Source organism: Galleria mellonella, unplaced genomic scaffold (genome assembly GCF_026898425.1).
Source record: "Galleria mellonella isolate WM207_F2 unplaced genomic scaffold, CSIRO_AGI_GalMel_v1 utg38, whole genome shotgun sequence".
NCBI classification, from domain to species: Eukaryota; Metazoa; Arthropoda; class Insecta; order Lepidoptera; family Pyralidae; genus Galleria; species Galleria mellonella.
The window spans coordinates 44037-63649 of record NW_026442090.1 but is presented as its reverse complement, the minus strand read 5'-3'; the positions used below and the strand labels follow the sequence as shown (position 1 = coordinate 63649).

The following is a 19613-nucleotide window of genomic DNA, read 5'->3' as shown; positions in this document are numbered from 1 at the left end:
TACAGATTTATTATAAGTTTAGATAATAAAATTCGTAACTTCTTATATTGGGGCACAATTGTAGTTAAAAACTGCATAACTTTGTTTTTGGACGTTTTTGATAATTTATCAAGAACGGTACTACATAGAAGAAACCTTTTACTTTTTCTGTAATCATCATCTTCCTACCCTTACCCCAATTATTATTTGGGGTCGGCATAATATGGTTTTATTCATATTACAAAAAGATTTGGTTTTTTAGTTTTACGACTGACCACCTGCCTGACGTCAACCCTCTTTGGCATTGCATGCCTAAGAGGGTTGACGTCAGGTAGGAAACCACCCACAAATGCATTTGTTGGTGGTTTCCTGCGGTATGGAGGAAAGGATTGAGGAAAAAAGAAAAGGAATTTTCTGTAATATGTAATATAATGTAAATTGGACTCTCTTTTTCGCGTTTAGTCATTTTTTGTAATTTATACGTATACATATATAAACCGTAATTATTTCAATTTATATAGATAACTGGAATTTTTGCTTTAGAAACTTTAGAGATGAGGGGCTCAATCAAGCTTCATAAGCTTGATTGAGCTGTAATTAAGGACGTATTTAAAATTATCTACATTTCTGGCTCTCAGTCATGTCCTTCTGAAGCTTCGTTTGCATCTTGAGGTAGATACTAGATAGTTATGGGGTGTTCATGATCTACCTGATCCCCCATTCCCTTAAATACATCTATAATTGTAGCACCTACATCTTCAGTATTTTGTAGCTCTAAACTCAAAATATTTAAGGGGCTTTTTAAATATTTTTAGTACGTAACAATTATGTCAACCCACAGCGGTCAGTGATAATTTTTAACGAACTCATTCTGACTATTAAAATGTTAAATGTACAGACTCATCATGATTATTTTTTTAGTATAATAAGATAAGACTAGACAGATATATTTACAGTATAAATACTCGATTGCATTTGTTTATATTCATTATTCTTAAATCTTATTAATAGTGAATGGTTGCGAAATGTCACCAATATTTTTGGTATTAACAAGTGTTGTTATTTTACTTCTATATTATTTTATTGAGAAATATAATGAGAGCTATTGGAAGAAACGTGGAGTCAAGTTACAAGATAATTTTAAATTGGGCATTTTTGGGCAATTTATAGTTGGTAAAAGATCCATGTTTGAATTAGTATCAGAACTGTACGGAAAGTATCGCAACGAACCAGCAGTGGGTTTGAGTGGTTCTCTTAATCCTGCCCTATTTGTAATAGATAAGACGAATGTTCAACACGTTTTACAACAAGATTTCCAATCCTTTAATCATAGAGGAGTCGATATCAATGAAGATGATCTTCTGGCAGACAATATACTGTTCATGAATGGAAACAGATGGAAGCTAATGAGGCAGAACATGACTTCTATGTTCACGAGCGCTAAATTGAAGAATATGTACTATATAATGAACAAGAGCGCTGTGGACTTCATCGAATACTTAAACAAATATCCAGAAAAAATGAACGAGGATATTTTTGAACTGATGTCGCAATACTGCAGTGTCGCTATCGGTGCGTCCGTGTTTGGAGTCACGAGTGAATCTGTGTTTGAGTCACCAATTTTAAATACTACAAAAATACTTTTTCGACAGAATTTTAAGACTTATGTTAAGTTTACTATTTTTAACATCAGTCCATGGTTAGGAAAAATATTAGGTATAAAATTATTTGGAGAATACGAGGATTTCTTTATTGGTATCATAAAGAAACTTATTCGGCAACGAGAGCAAGAGAATATGCAGAAACACGACTTTGCGGATAAAGCGGTCAGTTTGCAAAGGAAAGGTACAATGATAGATCGTAATACAGGACTAGAGTTGGAACCGACTGATGAATTGCTCGCAGCACAAGCATTCTTTTTTTTCAATGCTGGAGTTGAGCCAAGCGCCACTGGTATGTTGGGTGCCTTATTTGAATTGGGAAAGAATCCTGAACACCTTAAACGAGTTCATAATGAAATAGACGCCATCTTTGAGAAATACAATGGTAAATTGACTTATGAAGCAGTGATGGAAATGCAATATTTAGAAAATGTATTATCAGAAGCCCTGAGAATGTACCCTCCGATCGGATTTTTAACTAGAAAATGTGTTCGTGATACAGTACTGCCGGTGGGTAATATACCAGTAAAGGAGGGCACTAATATAATTACTCCTGTATTTGATATACATTATGATCCTGAATATTATCCTAATCCTACTGTGTTTGATCCTACCAGGTTTGAAAATGATTCTCTACAGAGTAGCACTTTGTATATGCCTTTTGGAAAAGGTAATAGGCTTTGTGTGGGTATGAGATATGCGACACTTCAAGTGAAAACTGGTTTAGTACACATACTTCGTAATTTTACAGTTAAATCAAAAGTTCTTGGCGACAAAATTACATATAAGAAGGCACAAGTTCAAGTGAGACCTGGTAATTTGGATGTTAAACTTATACCTAGACAACATGTGTGAATTGAGATAGAATTGATACATACAAAAAAGAAATTAAATAGCGGTCATGAGTATTAGCTGTAGACGTTATATATACATATATATATAGGCGATGGTTACCACTTTCTATCAGGTGGGCCGTCAGTTTGAACATTCGTTCATGTCTGTAAATATATACGTTTTGGTTTCAATACGAATTAATAATTTATTTGTAACTATGTGTTCGAATTAATAATTCAACACACTAATAGTACACTTTTTAAGATATTATTTTTGTTCTGTCAGTTTAAATTGACGTACTTTTTACTAAGGATCTGGGATTGATAAATGAGAAACATTTTTGAGTCTCGGATTCGGAGATGTTCTAACAGGGACGCTGTTGCCCATCCCTCGCTCTCCCTTAATCGCCTCTTACGACGTCCATGGGAAAGAAAGGGATGGCCTAATCTATGACGGGATTACACGGCGATATCCACACATATCCAGACCTAATAAGTAAAATTGTCATCATAATCATATTAGCTGTTAATTGTCTATTGCTGATCTGAATATAATTATACTAAAGTAAGATTGTAATAAATTGATATGAAACCGTTATTTCTAATTTGAATCTGAAATATTATAATTATAATAAATATTACTCTCATAAAGTGATTGTTTTTTTTTTTATATAAGTATACTATCGTTTTAATGTCTAGGTAAATTGTTTAAGAATATCAGAGAGCAGACAAGAGGGAGACTTTGTACAAAAGTCGTTTTCATGTTTCTACCGTGAAGCAGTTGTGTTTGCATGACTATGTTTCGGTTTAAAGGGTGGGATATGGCAGTGAATTTACAGGGTACAGAGGAATAACACCTGAGTCCTCAGGAATGGCAACGTATGGGGGATATCATGGGCGGAACAGTATACTCTGTTATGTCCATGGTATTGCTCATGTCTATAGGTGACGGTTACCACATTCCATCAGGTGGGCCGTCAGCTTGTTTGCCATTCGAATATAGTCAGTCACTTATATACAGATAATTTTTAATCTGATAAAAAACCTTGATCTGACGCGTGTTTTAATTTACACGTTTAACTCACACTCCATTCATGAATATTCCTAATTACTCTAAAGAACGATTTGTATTTCTCGGTGACGGGCAGAATCATAGATTAAATGCAATGCTAAAACCAAAATTTTTCTTTAAGTGATGCAAAACAGAGCAAGTAAATAAATAAATAAAAAATGAATATAAAATTGTTTTCCACAAAAAACCGATTTCAATTGTGGCACGATCAGTTATTTTTATTTAAAAAATTAAACTACTTAATTGATTTCGATAAAATTGTAATGGAACAAATCTGTAAGTATATCCTTTCAGAAATAAAAATAATTCTCCAATTTGGTTTATAACTGACGACGTTACGAGGTAATAAATATAATAAAAAAAAATAACCGAATTAAGAAATTTCAGATTACGAGATAAAATTACTTTTATTGCATTCAACAAACGAAATAGCGAACTAATAGTTGTTATTATTAATGTATAGTATTTATATATCTTACTATGGTATGCAGGTTATAGTGGATGTAAAGTCCAAAGGTACTTGGTATTATTTTAAAACTATATATAAAGTGACGACGTGTTATACGTGCTGAGTGGCGGGGGCGAGAGAGCTGCAACGAACGAGTCAGAATTAATGATTACTAAACAATTCTTACTTCGAGTAACAATTGTAGTTAAAAACTGGAACCGTTTAACTTTGTTTTGGTGGTATTTTAATAATTTGTTAAAAACAATGCTGGACAGAAGGATCGTTTTATTTTTCCAGTAATATATACCTTTATAACTTTAATTATTTCAAATGTTTTGCTTTAGAAACTTTAAGGGGGGATGGAATTTTTTTTTTTTATTTTTTTTTTACACACATTAAAATATATATAAAGGATGAATTTCGTGTCTGGTGGCATTCGCTACCTTCATACCAAACGGAGAGAGTAAATGATGGTGCATTGGATTAATAAAATTAATTTGTAAATGATCTTAATATTTTAATAGATAACAGCATTAATACATTTTTCATCATATTTTCAATCAAAACTATAAAAATAACATTTTAAAATCAAGTAAAATTAGATTTAAGGCGTATGAATTAAACATGTGTTTGATTCTCGATGCTTCATTTTAGGGTATATGCGCCTATATTTGAGCCAGTGTTAATCATTCGGCAGTTTAGGTGTCGAACAGTTAACATTAGGCTTCGAGTAGTAACTAGATTTATGACTAATATGGCTATAATATATATATATATATATATATATATATATGTGTGTGTGTATTTCTTGTGTATTATTATTATTATTATACTTTGTTTTTACCTAATGGTTAGCTGGTAGATAATGCTATATTAAGCATTAAGCTCGCCACTTCTACAAAATTATAAATAAATATAACATTTAATGTACATAATTTTGGCTCATCAATTTAGGGTCATATTTGATACTCGACGCTCCATCTAAAATTTAGATACCTAGTAATAAAAAATATGCTATAGCAATCGTTTACCAATTGTTATATAACAAAGTAAAGAACGTTCTACAATTCACGATGACTTAAAGATTTAAAACTTCATTCGTTTTAATATTATCATGATAAATGTACATAAATTAAATTTATTATCTTTCACACTTTAATTAACAAATAACTAAGATATAACAGCGATAATGGAATAGAACAAGTCCAGAAGGAAAAATACATATCATGTCATTATAGTATCCATGCAATATGTTGTTGATATTTCTATAAATAAACAAACACACAAATAAACTGACGGAGTTATGAGACAATAAACAAAAACAAATACAACCGAATTGAGAACTTTCGTATTTTTAAAAGTCGGTTGAAGATAATATAGTAATAGTACAATATGTAGATAACAAATTAGAGGTTAACACTCAAGAGAAAATGACTTTGGATCGACTTTACCGCTAGACGTTGTGATATCGCGGTCAGTTAATAAGTACCTAGTATTTGTAAAGTTTTATCTCGATGTACTCCAGGCAATCCACTTTTGATTTCATGTATTCTAATACTTTATAGATGTTTTCCCATTTTCTGCCTTCAACCTGTGGTTAATAGTTTTTTTTTTTTTTTATAATATACGCGGTAAGCGTATACAGTGGTCATATACAGTTTGTATTCAATAAAGTGACGTGTTTGAAGTGCATCTAGTAGTCTGTAGAAATTAGTGTCCGACCGTAATAGGCTTTACAGCCGAAACCGAAACCGAACTTTCGGCTTTGGTCTCAGTTTCGGCCAAAACCGAAACTTACTAAAACATATTTAAAATTTCTCTTCTATACTGAAATCTAGTGTATTTTTACACAATTATTTATACAAACACACAAATAGTTAAAGGGTTATAATAAACACTAATTAAAGTATGTAACAAATATGTCAAATATATTTATATGTAAAAACATGTTAAAATTATGACTTACTCTTAGAAGTAAACTTAAAAAAAACGTTCAATTAGCAACTTTCAGTGTATCTACACACATAACACAAACAGACGCACAAAGTTTCGGCGTGTCTGAAAGTTTCGGCTAATTTTTAGCCGAAATTAGCCGAAACTGAAACCGAGTTCGTTCGGACATTAGTAGAAATACACTACACATAAAGTTGTAGTGTATTTGTATATGTGTATTACTACTACTTAATGTCATGGACAGTTTCTTTGAATTATTGTCTTTAAACATATTAAAAAATGAGAAGATTATATAAATCCAAATCAAAATTATTGTGTACAGTTTAAGTCATATTTTCCAAAAGTGAAATAAAAATAAAATATAAATTTAAATCGATTTTCATAAATTTAATTACGAAATTTCTTTTTGCTCATTTCCCTATTTGTATCATATTAATTTTATCGTATCTCAAGTCCCTGTCTCGTTTCTTGCCAAAATTTTTAAATATAATTTGTAATTATTCCGTGCAAAAAGTACTTCGTTATTAATTTAAATTAAGTCATATAATTTTGTTATTCGATATATTTTGTGAATAAAAGAAAAAAAAGCAAAACTAAAATAGGCGACGACATTACAGAAAAGGTACACTAAAATATTAAAATTCAATTAGCCAATTTAATATTTGTTAGTATTAATTTAGAAAATAATATTGGATTGTTACAGTAACATATATTGTAGTGTCGCTAATTAGCTATATAATAATATCGAGACTTTAGAAAAAAATTATTTAATTATCATTGTTATTTACAAAATCGTCTCCTGATAAATGTATAAATACTCGTGTATGTTACAAATATCGAACATTTTTATCTTCACGCTCCAAAGCAGTGGACGTAAACAATATGTTCTTACAAATATTATTGTTATATATAATTGTTCTAATATTATCCTTTTGTTATGTATACATAAAGTATAATAATTATTGGAGCAAACGTGGAATTAAAGTACAAAACGATTACAAATATTTCGGCGTTATTGGAGAATTTATAATTGGTAAACGGCCATTCTTTTTGTTGGTATCGGAGTTTTACAATAAGTTTCGCAAGGATCCAGCTGTGGGCATAGGTACCCTTTTCAGACCAACTGTGCTGGTAATCGATCCAACTAATATACAACATGTTCTGCAAACGGACTTTCAATCCTTCAGTGACAGAGGTCTCAATATGAACGAGAATGACCATCTAGCCGACAATCTGTTATTCATGAATGGTAATAGATGGAAGTTAATGAGGCAGAATATGACTTCACTCTTCACAAGTGCTAAATTAAAGAACATGTTTTACATACTGGACAAGAGTGCTGTAGACTTTATAAATTATCTAAAGAAGAATAAACAGAAACGGAATGAGGATACATATGAATTGATGCTACAGTTCTGCAGTGCTGCCATATGTGCTTCTGTTTTTGGAATCGTAACAGAATCGGTATTTGATTCGCCATTCTTAGAGATCGGCAAGAAAGCATTCCGGTCTACGTTTATGATTAATATTAAGTTCACTATTTTTAACTTCAGTCCGTGGCTAGCGAAACTACTTGGTATAAAGATTTTCGCAGAATACGAGGATTTTTTTATCGGTGCCATAAAAAAGATTATTCGTCAAAGAGAAAAAGAAAATGTACAGAAGCACGACTTTGCTGATAAAGCTGTGAGTTTGCAAAAACAAGGAACCATGATAGATCGCGATACTGGACTCAAATTAGAACCGACTGATGAACTGCTTGCAGGACAAGCATTCTTTTTCTTTAATGCGGGTGTAGAACCTAGTGCCACAGCGGTATTTAGTACTTTATATGAACTAGGCAAACATCCTGAATACCTTCAACGAGTCCACGATGAAATAGATACAACATTTGGAAAATATAACGGAAAATTGACTTACGAAGCAGTAATGGAAATGGAATATTTAGAAAACGTATTAAACGAAAGCTTAAGAATGCATCCTCCAATTGGATTTTTAAATAGATTCTGTGTACGTGACACAGTACTACCTGTGGGTAAAATACCAATCGAAAAAGGCACCAGTGTAGTAGTTCCTATATACGATCTTCATCACGATCCTGAATATTATCCAAATCCTGATGTATTTGATCCAAATAGGTTTGCAAATGAGGGTCCTCATAATAATAACACATTTCTGTCATTTGGAAAAGGCAATAGGGTATGCATTGGTGTTAGATTCGCAAGATTGCAAGTGAAAACTGGTTTGATATATTTACTTAGACATTTTACAGTGAAATCGATTATAAATGGAGATGCGATTCAATATCGTAAAGAACAAGTTCAAGTGAGACCAACAAATTTGGACGTCAAGCTTATACCCAGAGATGTAAAAAGTGGTTAAAGGAATTCAAAACGAAAGAGAGTTATAGTACATAAATTATTACTTTTTAACCTCATTGGCTTCGATTGTATATACTCGTATTTATTTGATGGTTCAGATATGCTTGTTTATATAACGTTAGCTTTTTCAAGAATATTGTTAAATTTTGATTTTTCTTATTCCACCAACTTTTTTGCTTTAACCATTGCAGAAACTCTTTTTTGTATATTGAATATTTAAAACGTTTTTAGCGTTTATAATTATTGTTTGAAGTGTTTGTATAAAATAAATAATTACCGTACACTTTAGTATTTTATTTCCTTATTTTTTCCTTGTTGAGATATTGTCATTCATATGGAACAGAACAGGGAAAGGCCTTACGAAGTTTCATGGTATTTTATGGTCTTTTAAAAATGACAAAACATTAGACTCACATGAGGATATTCCATAAAAAATAATATTAGTTCGTGAGATTATTTGAGGAGTTTTAATGAAATTCTCACAACGTAATTGATATCTGTATATTAACATTGTACTGCTATTTAAGTATATGACATACTTGTTGATGACCTACTATAAATAAAAATAGGATTACCTAATAGATATAAATATTTTTTTATTATTTTTTTTAAAGACATATATAATAACATTTTTTTTATACAACGTAGAATGGCAAACAAGCTGACGGCCCACCTGATGGAAAGTGGTAACCGTAACCTATAGACATGAGCAGTACCATGAACATAACAGAGTATACTGTTTCGCCCATGATACCCCCCATGCGTTGCCATTCCTGAGGACTCAGATGTTATTCCTCTGTACCCAGTAAATTTACGCCATATCCCACCCTTCAAACCGAAATACAGCCATGCAAACAACTGCTTCACGATTGAAACAAGAATGGGACAGAGGTACCCAAGCAATCGACTTTTGTACAAAGTCTCCCTTAAATAACAAATAATAATATGGTAATTACAGAATACTGTGTAAATTAATCATAATTTGTGATTGGTTATCTATCTCAGATAAAAATCACAGGTACGTATATATGTATTTACTTAACGGTGGAAATAGGTAAGGCAATTTAAATATTACAGAATACAGAGGTCTGACCGACAAAAAATTTAACGAGAAACTTTACAATTGACTTATTGAGAAATATTTTAATTCACTTGAAATAGTCTTTTAATACAAAATTTTAAGAACAAGTTCCAAATAAAATATTTGTACGCCACACAATTGATTGCAAAGAGTCTTTTCTTTTAACATTAAATACTTTTAATGTATTAACCTGAATTCTAGCAAATAAAATTATCATTCATTATTCATTCAGTTATTTAATCAAATTGCAGAGAATTGACAGAAGAGGAAAGTTTTCCAAAGAAGAAATGTGAAACTAGTTTCTAATTTTAATTATTTTTATGGCTATGTTACGCAAATACGTTGCCAACTATGATTATGGTCCGATTTTCGTAATTCTTTTTAGTTATTCGTTGCGAAACGACGGCAAGGCAATAGACTGAGTTTTGTCCTCGAATTACCCAAATAGCTTAGGGTTTCGCAGATTATCTGAAGGCTTGATTAATTGATTGTTTTTGCAAATGATAAGTACTTAGTTTCGTTTTGGATTTATATTAATTCTATGATTATTATAAATATTATCTTTTTTTTTTCGTGAAATAAAAAGTTTTTGTTGCTAACTAAAATATAATTATGGTTACGCATTTTTGCATTCTAAATTCAAATCTTTTCAATATCGAAGCCTCTTTTTAAGAAGCAAAATGTGGTATTGTATGGTAATTTAAATCTCGAATCAGGTTGTTCTAAATTCGACTTACTAAATACCAGTAACTTGAACAAAGTAATCAAGTTTATATTATTATTTTATTACCGAAATTAAAAGAAAAGTATACGCAGTAATATACAAAAAACATCGTCCATTTAGAGTAATATAAGCAGATTATAATGATAACATTTAACGTCATGCAAAAGCAACCGGGTCAGACGGGATTCGCTTCTGCCAAAGCTACTTAGACGGCAATCTTGGGTTATGAAAGCTTATGGCTGTTAATATCCGAGTTTTATATGCCATAACAGCGTTAGCCGCCATTAGCTGAGTTCGACACATTTCGCTAAATGAGACCAGATGTCGGTAATGAATAGGCTTTCTCGGCGTCTTAATCCATATCTAACGTAACACTGGAAGAAGCTAAATCGAAATATAATACGACAGGCCAGATACAGCCCTACTTTTTATTCTTGTGTGAGTGAATTTGTATTATAAAACCACATTGAAATGATTCGTCAGTGTGTGCGCGAATACCACAAAAATACTTTCTTTTTTGTAATATTTTAATTGTATTTTAAATTTTTAAATTAAATTATACACAGTTCTATGCCATGTTGTCTTGGCCTAAGAATGGGCCATCCCTTCTTTTCCCGTGCGTAAAAGGTGACTAAGAGAATGGTCGAAGGCTGCGTAGCAGTGTTCCTCTAAAAACACCACCTAAACCTTGCTGCCAACCCGCCCGCCAAGCGTGGCAAAACCTTCCAAGTGGGGAAGCCTATGTTTTGTAGTGAAAAATTAATGACTGATGTGATGATGATGATGATGACAGTTCTTAAGAACCTTTACCAGAGAGAGATTTAGTATAAAAGTCGTTTTGCTTGGGCACCTCTGTCCCATTCGTGTGTCTACCTTGAAGCAGTTGAGTTTGCATGGCTATTTCGGTTTGAAGTGTGGGATGTGGCATTGAAATTACAGGGTATAGATGAATGTCACCTGAGTCCTCAGGAATGGCAACGCATGGGAGGTATCATGGGCGAAATGGTATACTCTGTTATGCCCATGGTACTATCCATGTCTATAGGCGACGGTTACCATTTTCCATCAGGTGGGCCGTTAGCTTGTTTGTTATTCTTAGTTGCATAAAAAAAAGAAATAATACTAGTAAACAGTGAATACTGGCAATACCTCAAATGACGCATTTTTTTTTAAATAATTCTATATTTGAATTAAAAAAAGCGTTAAAAATGACTGATTGTCGGCACGAAATGAGTTTATACAGTCTGCGGATCATTTCTGAATCAATTTAGGACACAAGTTGAGATTCAAATCTCGATGAGTGAAGTGGGGCAGTGAAATAAATTTAGTATATAAAGTATGAAATCGCAAACGGAAAAATATCAATTTGTTTTATAAATAGACTGGCGATTTCTATTTTTAACTACAAGACAATGATGGTAGGAATTTGTATTTTTTATTACGATACTTGGAATGTCAATGAATGCTTTTATATTTTTCGTAGAACCATACAATTCTCTTTTTTTTTACGTAAGGAAAAATGCATCATGCAGACCCACACAGCTTAGGGACCGTGTGGGTACTGCCGGACTCCTACCGGCTAAATAACCTGACGATATACCTTGGGAGGTAGATGGGTCTCATAATAGCGACGGTACCGCGGGTTCACGCTTTGAAGTCTACCGGAACACCGCCAGAGACCCATCCAAGGGTGACTCCCTATATGCTGCGCGCCCACTCTCAGTCTCCATTCTTCCCGTGATGGGTTTTGGATGTACCATACAACTCTCTACTATATTACTGTCATACTTTTTATGTATTATTAGTGTGTAAAATAAACAAATAAATAAAAATGAATAAAAGTAAATAAATAAAGTATGCAATCTTTGAAAAATGGATTTCTGTATTATACAAATTACAAGTGTTCTATCAGTAAATAGGTACTAAAATTGTAATACTCAATTTTGCATGTGATTGATTTATATCGGAGTCGAGTTCATTTATATAATACATGTCTAGACTGGTTTAATTTAGTCTCTAAGGATTGCAAGGCTATATTACTATCTCTTTTGCGACTAAAAATAAAATTTTCACTTAATATTATAAATATGAAAATTTGTTTGTTACTTTATTGCGACTTAAAGGCGTAACTAATGACTATAAAGTATTGTATTGTAAAATCTTTATTGTGCATATATAATTTTAAATTGAAATATTAAAAGATGTCCTTATAGCCAATCTTTGAGAATATAATAGAAAAACTCTAGAATGTTCAAGGGTAAAAACCGTGCAGCTAAAGATGAAACTCAATATTATCTGGCTAAAACACTTGATGCTATAAAAGTAACTACATATATGTATATGTAGTTTATATTCATATGTATATATATATATATATTCATACATATATATATATATATATATATATATATATATATATATATATATATATATATATATATATATATATATATATATATATATATCATCATTATCATATCAGTGTAGCAACTACTAGCGAAGCTCCCTTTATGGGACAGGCTTATGTCCACTGCTGGACATAAGCCTGTCCCATAAAGGGAGTCCTATCTATTATGTCCAGCAGACAGTTAATGGCTGATGATAACTTAGTTAATATCGGTGCCTATAGATAAGTAGTGGCAAATATTTTTATTTGTAAATTTTATTGTTACCAATTTTTGTACATATTGAATTTTAATACATAGTTAAAATCATAATAAAATCATGGTAACCTTTTTTTTAATCGACTTCAAATAAAGAATCGAGAAATCTGTTATTTATAAACCGACTTGGAAAATTATTTTTTATCTGAATGGATATAGGTACTCTCAGATTAGTTCCGTAGAAATTTGATAGAAAGTTCACATGTGTAGTTTTTTTTTTTGATCAAGACAGGCTAGTGTTCATGTTATAACTACTCTATTTATGAGGTCCGAATGTTATAGAAACTAGTTGAACATTCTAGAATAAAAAAATATACATACATGTATTGTAATGTGGTTAATAAAGAATAATAAAAAAAAAAACAAAATAATACGAGTGAATCTGGTTATATTAATAATGAAATTTTTATTATTATTATTATTTCAGCCGTTAACTGTCCACTGCTGGACATAAGGCTTCGCCATAAGAGTTGCTTTGTCAGTAGCTGCCATGGTTAGCAGGCGGGTTGCCAATCTCAGTTAGGCTTTTTGAGATGTTTTAACGTCTCTAAAGACACTTACGAACAAGGAAAGGTAGCTCTTTTTTTTTATACAAACTTAGAATGGCAAATAAGCTGGCGGCCCACCTCATGGAAAGTGGTAACCGTCGCCTATAGCCATGAGCAGTACCATGGACATAATAGAGTATACTGTTTCGCCCATGATACCACTCATGCGTTGCCATTCCTGAAGACTCACATGTTATTCCTCTGTACCCTGTAAATTTACGCCATATCCCACCCTTCAAACCGAAACACAGCCATGTAAATACAACTGCTTCACGGTTGAAACACGAACGGGACAGAAGTATCCAAGCAACCGACTTTTCTACAAAGTCTCTCTCTGGTAAAATTCGTTCATAAATTGTAATGTGTTAATTTATTGTTTTTCAACAGTGGACGGTTAACACCTGATATCGTCATAGTCGTAGAATACTGACGGATCTATATATGTAATCTTTGTAAGATCCGTCAGTATTCTACGACTATGACGATATGATGATTATGTACTTACATATATTTTAACAATAAATTTTACAAAAAAACATATTTGCTACTACTTGTCTGTAGGCACCGACATTTTTTTTACAATGGATGAAAATGCAATGGTAACCCTAACTGCGCAATCGGCATATGTTGACGAGACACTAGTGAGGAATAATAGGTGAAGGTGAAGTAGGTAAGTTGGCCCATCGTGATGAGTTCATCTAAAATTCACCACGATGGTTTCCAGGGGAAACCACGTGGAAGTCGACCTATTACAAAAATGTCTGTTAGATATTATTACCAACAATCTTTTTGGCCACAGGCACTGATATTAACAAGGTGCTTGTGTTAAATTGTCTATCCACATTACTGATTAGCGTTAGATATGTATTTTAGAATAAAGAAAATCCGAATGCTCTTTCTTATAAGCATATGTTCTTCCCTAGTAGCGTAGTGTTACACTATAAGTAAATGTCTATGCCGATTAATACTTTATTATACTTTTTTTTGTGGCATTTGTAAATAAATATTGTACAGATTCATCTCACAGCTACTTGTAAACATCATTACTTCCTTTTCTTTTCAAGTAGGTTTATTAAACTGTACATAGTTGCGAGTATTTCACCTACTTTTCGCAGTCATTCTTTTCATATCGATCGCTCGTCTTTTCTATTTCTTATTACATAACTCCTAATTTTCTATTTTGTTTTCCATATATTTTCTGTTGCAAATTGTTTTTTTTAGAATGGCAAACAAGCTGACGGCCCACCTGGTGGAAAATGGTAACCGTCGCCTATAGACATGAGCAGTACCATGGACATAACAGAGTGTACTGTTTCGCCCATGATACCCCCCATGCGTTGCCATTTCTGAGGACTCAGGTGTTATTCCTCTGTACCCAGTAAATTCACGCGATATCCTACCCTTCAAACCGAAACACAGCCATGCAAACACAGCTACTTCATGGTTGAAACACGAATAGGACAGAGGTACCCAAGCAATCGACTTTTGTACAAAATCTCCCTCTGGTACCATCAATACCATCTGAATATATGTACATAGAGAAAGTTAGTTGTATACACAATTATATTTACTTGAACAACCACAAACAAACATGTTATTTCGAGTTTGCAATATTTATTTAATTTTGATTGAAAAAAATAACAATCAGGGAAATTTAGTAGCCTGCTAAGCCATAGAGAGGACTATCCTCTGTATGGCTTCGCAGGATTTTAATTTTCCTTAGATTCATCGCTTGAAAAGTAGATCGAAAGCTGGGGCAATTAATGGTGACTGTTAGGGTGAATGGCCAACGACTATGATGACACTTTCAAGATAAACCAATTAAATCTTTATATAATAGATTCCATCATGCCCACCATGATGCTAAAGATTGACATAAATGGAGGAACACTATTAGAAAAAGGTCGATGCTGCGAGTTAGTCACGAACCTTCTTATCTTATTTTTCGCATATGGGGTCAGCTAAGCCGATACACGTCGACTCATACGGATCTTTTGTGCTTCCCCCTGCCTTATACCATCATTTCATAGATCCTATGTGTTACCCTAACGATATAACGCGGTTTAAGATATCTGTAGTCCCCTCGCTCTGAATAAGCTGTTCCCAGTAGACTCATACGCATGCTTGTCAACGAATCGCAGTTGCACATCAAGTGTTCAATGGATTCCGATTTCTCTCCGCACAGTCTGCACAGTGTGTCCGAAGATAGAACCATCTTGTGAAGTATATGCCTTATTGGCATATGTCCAGTTAGGGCACCCATAATGAGTCTTGCCTGTTGTCTGCCACCGCTGTAGATGAGTTTATCCCATCCCTCAACATTGTCATTTAAGAACTTTTCAGAATGTCTAAGACTCTTCAAAGTCCTCCATTCCTTTTGCTGTTTTTCCTCACTTATTCAGGACCTACCTACAGTGACCTAGTCACGACCCTTAATAATCTGCAAGCAATATAAGTCATGTGATTCCGGCATAGGAGTGGCCACCCCTTCTTTTCCCGTGGTTGTCGTAAGAGACGACTAAGGGAATTTAATGGTCGAGGGAAGACCAGCAGAGTCCTTCTTAAAACATCACCAAAGCTTAACTGCGTTTGCCAACTCGCCTGCCAAGAGTGGTTACTATTGGTAAAACCAAGGGGGGTGTTGTTTTAAAACCAATGGGAAAAATCTGCTATCAGCAGTCTGGACAGTTAACAGCTGATGGTTATGGTATGATACTTGTATATATGTATATAACAAGAACAGAAATTTGGATTACTCAAATATGACTTTTTTAAAAATGGTTCGACCAACAATCGAACTTGAAACCTCATTCTCGCAAGCATAATATCCATCTATGTATAATATCACGGGCGTAACTTGTAAACAATTAAGATATTTATAGACTGATAAAACGTTTAATGAAAAAAAATTTGAACCGGAAGATAAAACGGCCACTCTAGTCGTTCATTATGAATCATACGGAATAACAATTTATTTACAACTCAGCTAATTTTACAAGGAATTTTAAAATGGCATACTGTTTTGATAAATTAGCAATTAGGTTCTTTTAATAATACTGGAATTTTTATCATCATCATCCGTCCATTGCTCGACATAAGTCTTCCCCATAGAATGCCATAAAGAACGGCCCTGAGCCACCTGCATCTACTGACTCCCTGCAATGCATTTCAAGTCATCATTCCTTTTAGCGGGGGTCGCGCTATACTGCGGCCTGGAATTTTACATATGTGCAATTTCATAATATAGATATTACTAGCTGTTGTGCGCGACTTTGAATGAATAAATAAGTGAGTATATTTTATCTGCATTATACAATATAGGGAATAAACAAGACAATTGATAAATGTAACGATACAGTTGTATAGGTAGAGTAAGGCGGTCTTATTGCTGAGAGCAATCTTTTCAAGACAACCTTAGGGTAATGGACTAATTGTTGTACAATTAGGTATGATAATATTGTATAATTAAAAAAGTAGAAAACATTAAGGAAAATAATTACAAGTAGCTATTATTAATTTGGCTTTACTCGCGTGAATCAGTATATAAAATATCTGATGAAGATATCTTGGAGAAGCTTTGAGTTTAAATTTGTATTCTATAGTTTCACTACAATATCCTACTTTTCAAACCTAATAATCTTTGCGAATTCAGTTGCAAGTATGATTCGCAATTAGATCCTATTTCGACGCACCAAAGTGGCGATTTTAGGCCCCAAAGCCGGCAGTTTAGAATCAATTCATTAATTTGCTATTTTACGGCCGAAGTTTGCTCAATAAAAAAACACATTATACTTTTTACGCTGCGTAGAAAATTAAATCGCTACATATATTACATTTCCTTCGGTAACTTAAAAGTAAATACATTTATCGGCCTCTAAGGTGAAATAAAGTCTACACCTTTCCTAATAATAAATGGGCGTGGGGATCTTTGTTCGTTTTGTGTATCTACCATAGTTATATATAGACAGATATATTCACTATTGTTACCTTTAAAGATTTCCAAATGTTATGGTAGACTTAGTACAGGCTTTCTTAAACATTTTACAGTCACGGATCACTTTACACACACTTTTCACAATATAAATAATTCCACGAAACCTGGTAAAAAATATTTAATTTTTTACTGTATGATAATGGTATGGTAACTCCGTCTGCGCTAACGGTATATGCTGGCGGGACACCAGTGAGGGATGATAGGTGACAATGAAAAGATAGGTCAGTTAGCCCATCGCGATGAATAAGTTTAGAATTCAGCACGTTGGTTTCCAGGCAGGACCACGGGAAGGTCTGATTGGGTATATTGCTAGCAATGGGGCCCTTAGCCTCTATTACCAACTATCCCTTCCCCCCTCAAAAATATTTAGTAAGGTCCCAAAATTTAGGAAAAGAAAAATAGGTTTTTTATAATACTAAAGACAACGAGGAGCGTAGTGATTATCTCTATCTATCTATTGAATTCGTCGCCTGACGACGACGGTACCTCTCCTCGAGTTTACTAAACAATTTCCTAATAAATATTTTTACAGTTAACTGACCTATTGCGGAGCCCTGATACATATCAGGTGCCACGCAGTTAAGCTTTGATGTTTTAAGAACCTGATCTTATCTCGACCATCAAATTATATGGTCAGATGCTGATACAGAGGCATAACATCTCACTCCTCAGGAATAGCAACGCATGGGGAGTACCATGGGCGAAACAGCATACTTTGTTATGTCTATTAGCGACGGTTACCGATTTCCATTAGGTGGGCTGTCAGCTTATTTGCCATTCAAAGTTGCATAAAAAAACAAATAAACATATGCTATGCTATTCACTAGAGGGAGACTTTGTACAAAAGTCGATTGCTTGGGTACCTCTGCCCCATTCGTGTTTCTACCGTGAAGCAGTTGTGTTTGCATGGCTGTGCTTCGGTTAAAGGGTGGGGTATGGTAGTGAATTTACAGGGTACAGAGTAATAACACCTGAGTCCTCAGGAATGGCGACGCATGGGGGGTACCCCATGAGCGAAACAGTGTACTCTGTTATGTCCATGATACTGCTCATGTCTATAGGCGACGGTTACCACTTTCCATCAGGTGGGCCGTCAGCTTGTTTGCCATTCTAAGTTGCATAAAAAAATCAGTAGTTTTTGACCGGTATCGGGGGAGTAACACGTTTTACACAATTTTTCCTATTTTTGAAAAACATAACCCTCCTTCTTTCGTTTTTTTTTATTATTATTTCAGCCGTTAGCTGTCCACTGCTGAACATAAGCCTTCTCCATAAGGGGGAGTTTTGCCAGTAGTTGCCACGCCTGACAGGCGGGTTGGTAACTGCAGTTAGGCTTTCAGGTATGTTTTAAGAGGGACGTTGCTGTCCATCCCTTGTCCTCCTTAGTCACCTATTACTACACTCACGGGAAAGGAAGGGGTGGCCTATTCTATGCCGGGAGCACGCGGCGTTTACATCCTTTTTCGACAGTCGGGTAAAATACACTATAATTATGTTTATCAGTAATTTGTAAACAAGCCGTTATCAGTCAATGAACTCATTGTGTTTAACCACAATTAATTATAATTACTTAAAAATAAACAAAGCGGATATATAAAATTATGTTAGTACTTTTTTGTTTACTTAATTCTTGGGGGTTACATAAACTCCAACATACGATGATAAAAATATTATCTGGTGATCTTAGGTGCGTAGTTACACGTACTTTTTTTTATGGGTGAAAATGGTGTGGTAACCCCGCCTGCGCTAAAGGGATACGCTAGCAAAGCACCAGTGAAGGTGATAGATGAGAATGAAAACAGGCCAGTTAGCCCATCATGATGAATTAACCATGATAGTTTCCAGGGAGAACCGCGAGGAGGTCGACCTAGTTGGGTATATTGCTAGCAATAGAATTCTCAGTCTCCAATACTAATAATCCTTTTTCCCCCAGTTACACGTACTGACGGTATTGGGGCAAGGGATTAATTTATTCCTCGTAGTTATGGCGATTCGCGGCCCCATTGCTACTAACATAGCCTGTTGGGGAGCAAAGGGATTGTCATTAATGCGGACTAGCAGTCCCATTGCTAGCAATATACTCTGTCAGGTCGACCTCTACGTGGTCCTCTCTAGTAACCATCGTGCTGAATTCAACTGTATTCATCTATATTTTTCCATACTCATGCTCAGCCTTTTCATCCTCACCTATCATCCCTCACTGGTGCCCCGCCAGCGTATACTGTTAGCGCAGGCGGGGTTACCATTCCATATTCCATTGTAATCCATTAAAACAC

General features: G+C 33.9%; 1 protein-coding gene across 1 annotated transcript; it reads left to right on the top strand.

Annotated features, from left to right (window-relative positions):
- The first annotated feature begins 967 nt into the window (after positions 1-967).
- LOC113522427 (uncharacterized) lies at positions 968-8610 on the top strand. The gene is made up of 2 exons (XM_052897905.1): positions 968-2492; positions 6718-8610. The coding sequence occupies exons 1-2, from the start codon at positions 1005-1007 to the stop codon at positions 8326-8328; spliced, it is 3099 nt and encodes a 1032-aa protein (XP_052753865.1). The 5' UTR covers positions 968-1004; the 3' UTR covers positions 8329-8610.
- The last annotated feature ends 11003 nt before the right edge of the window (positions 8611-19613 follow it).

Excerpts from the sequence above, each read along its gene's own strand:
- LOC113522427 (XM_052897905.1), top strand. The coding sequence starts at position 1,005 with ATGTCACCAATATTTTTGGTATTAACAAGTGTTGTTATTTTACTTCTA. Across the intron at positions 2,493-6,717 it reads TTATACCTAGACAACATGTG|TTATCATTGTTATTTACAAA; the intron begins TGAATTGAGATA and ends AAAATTATTTAA.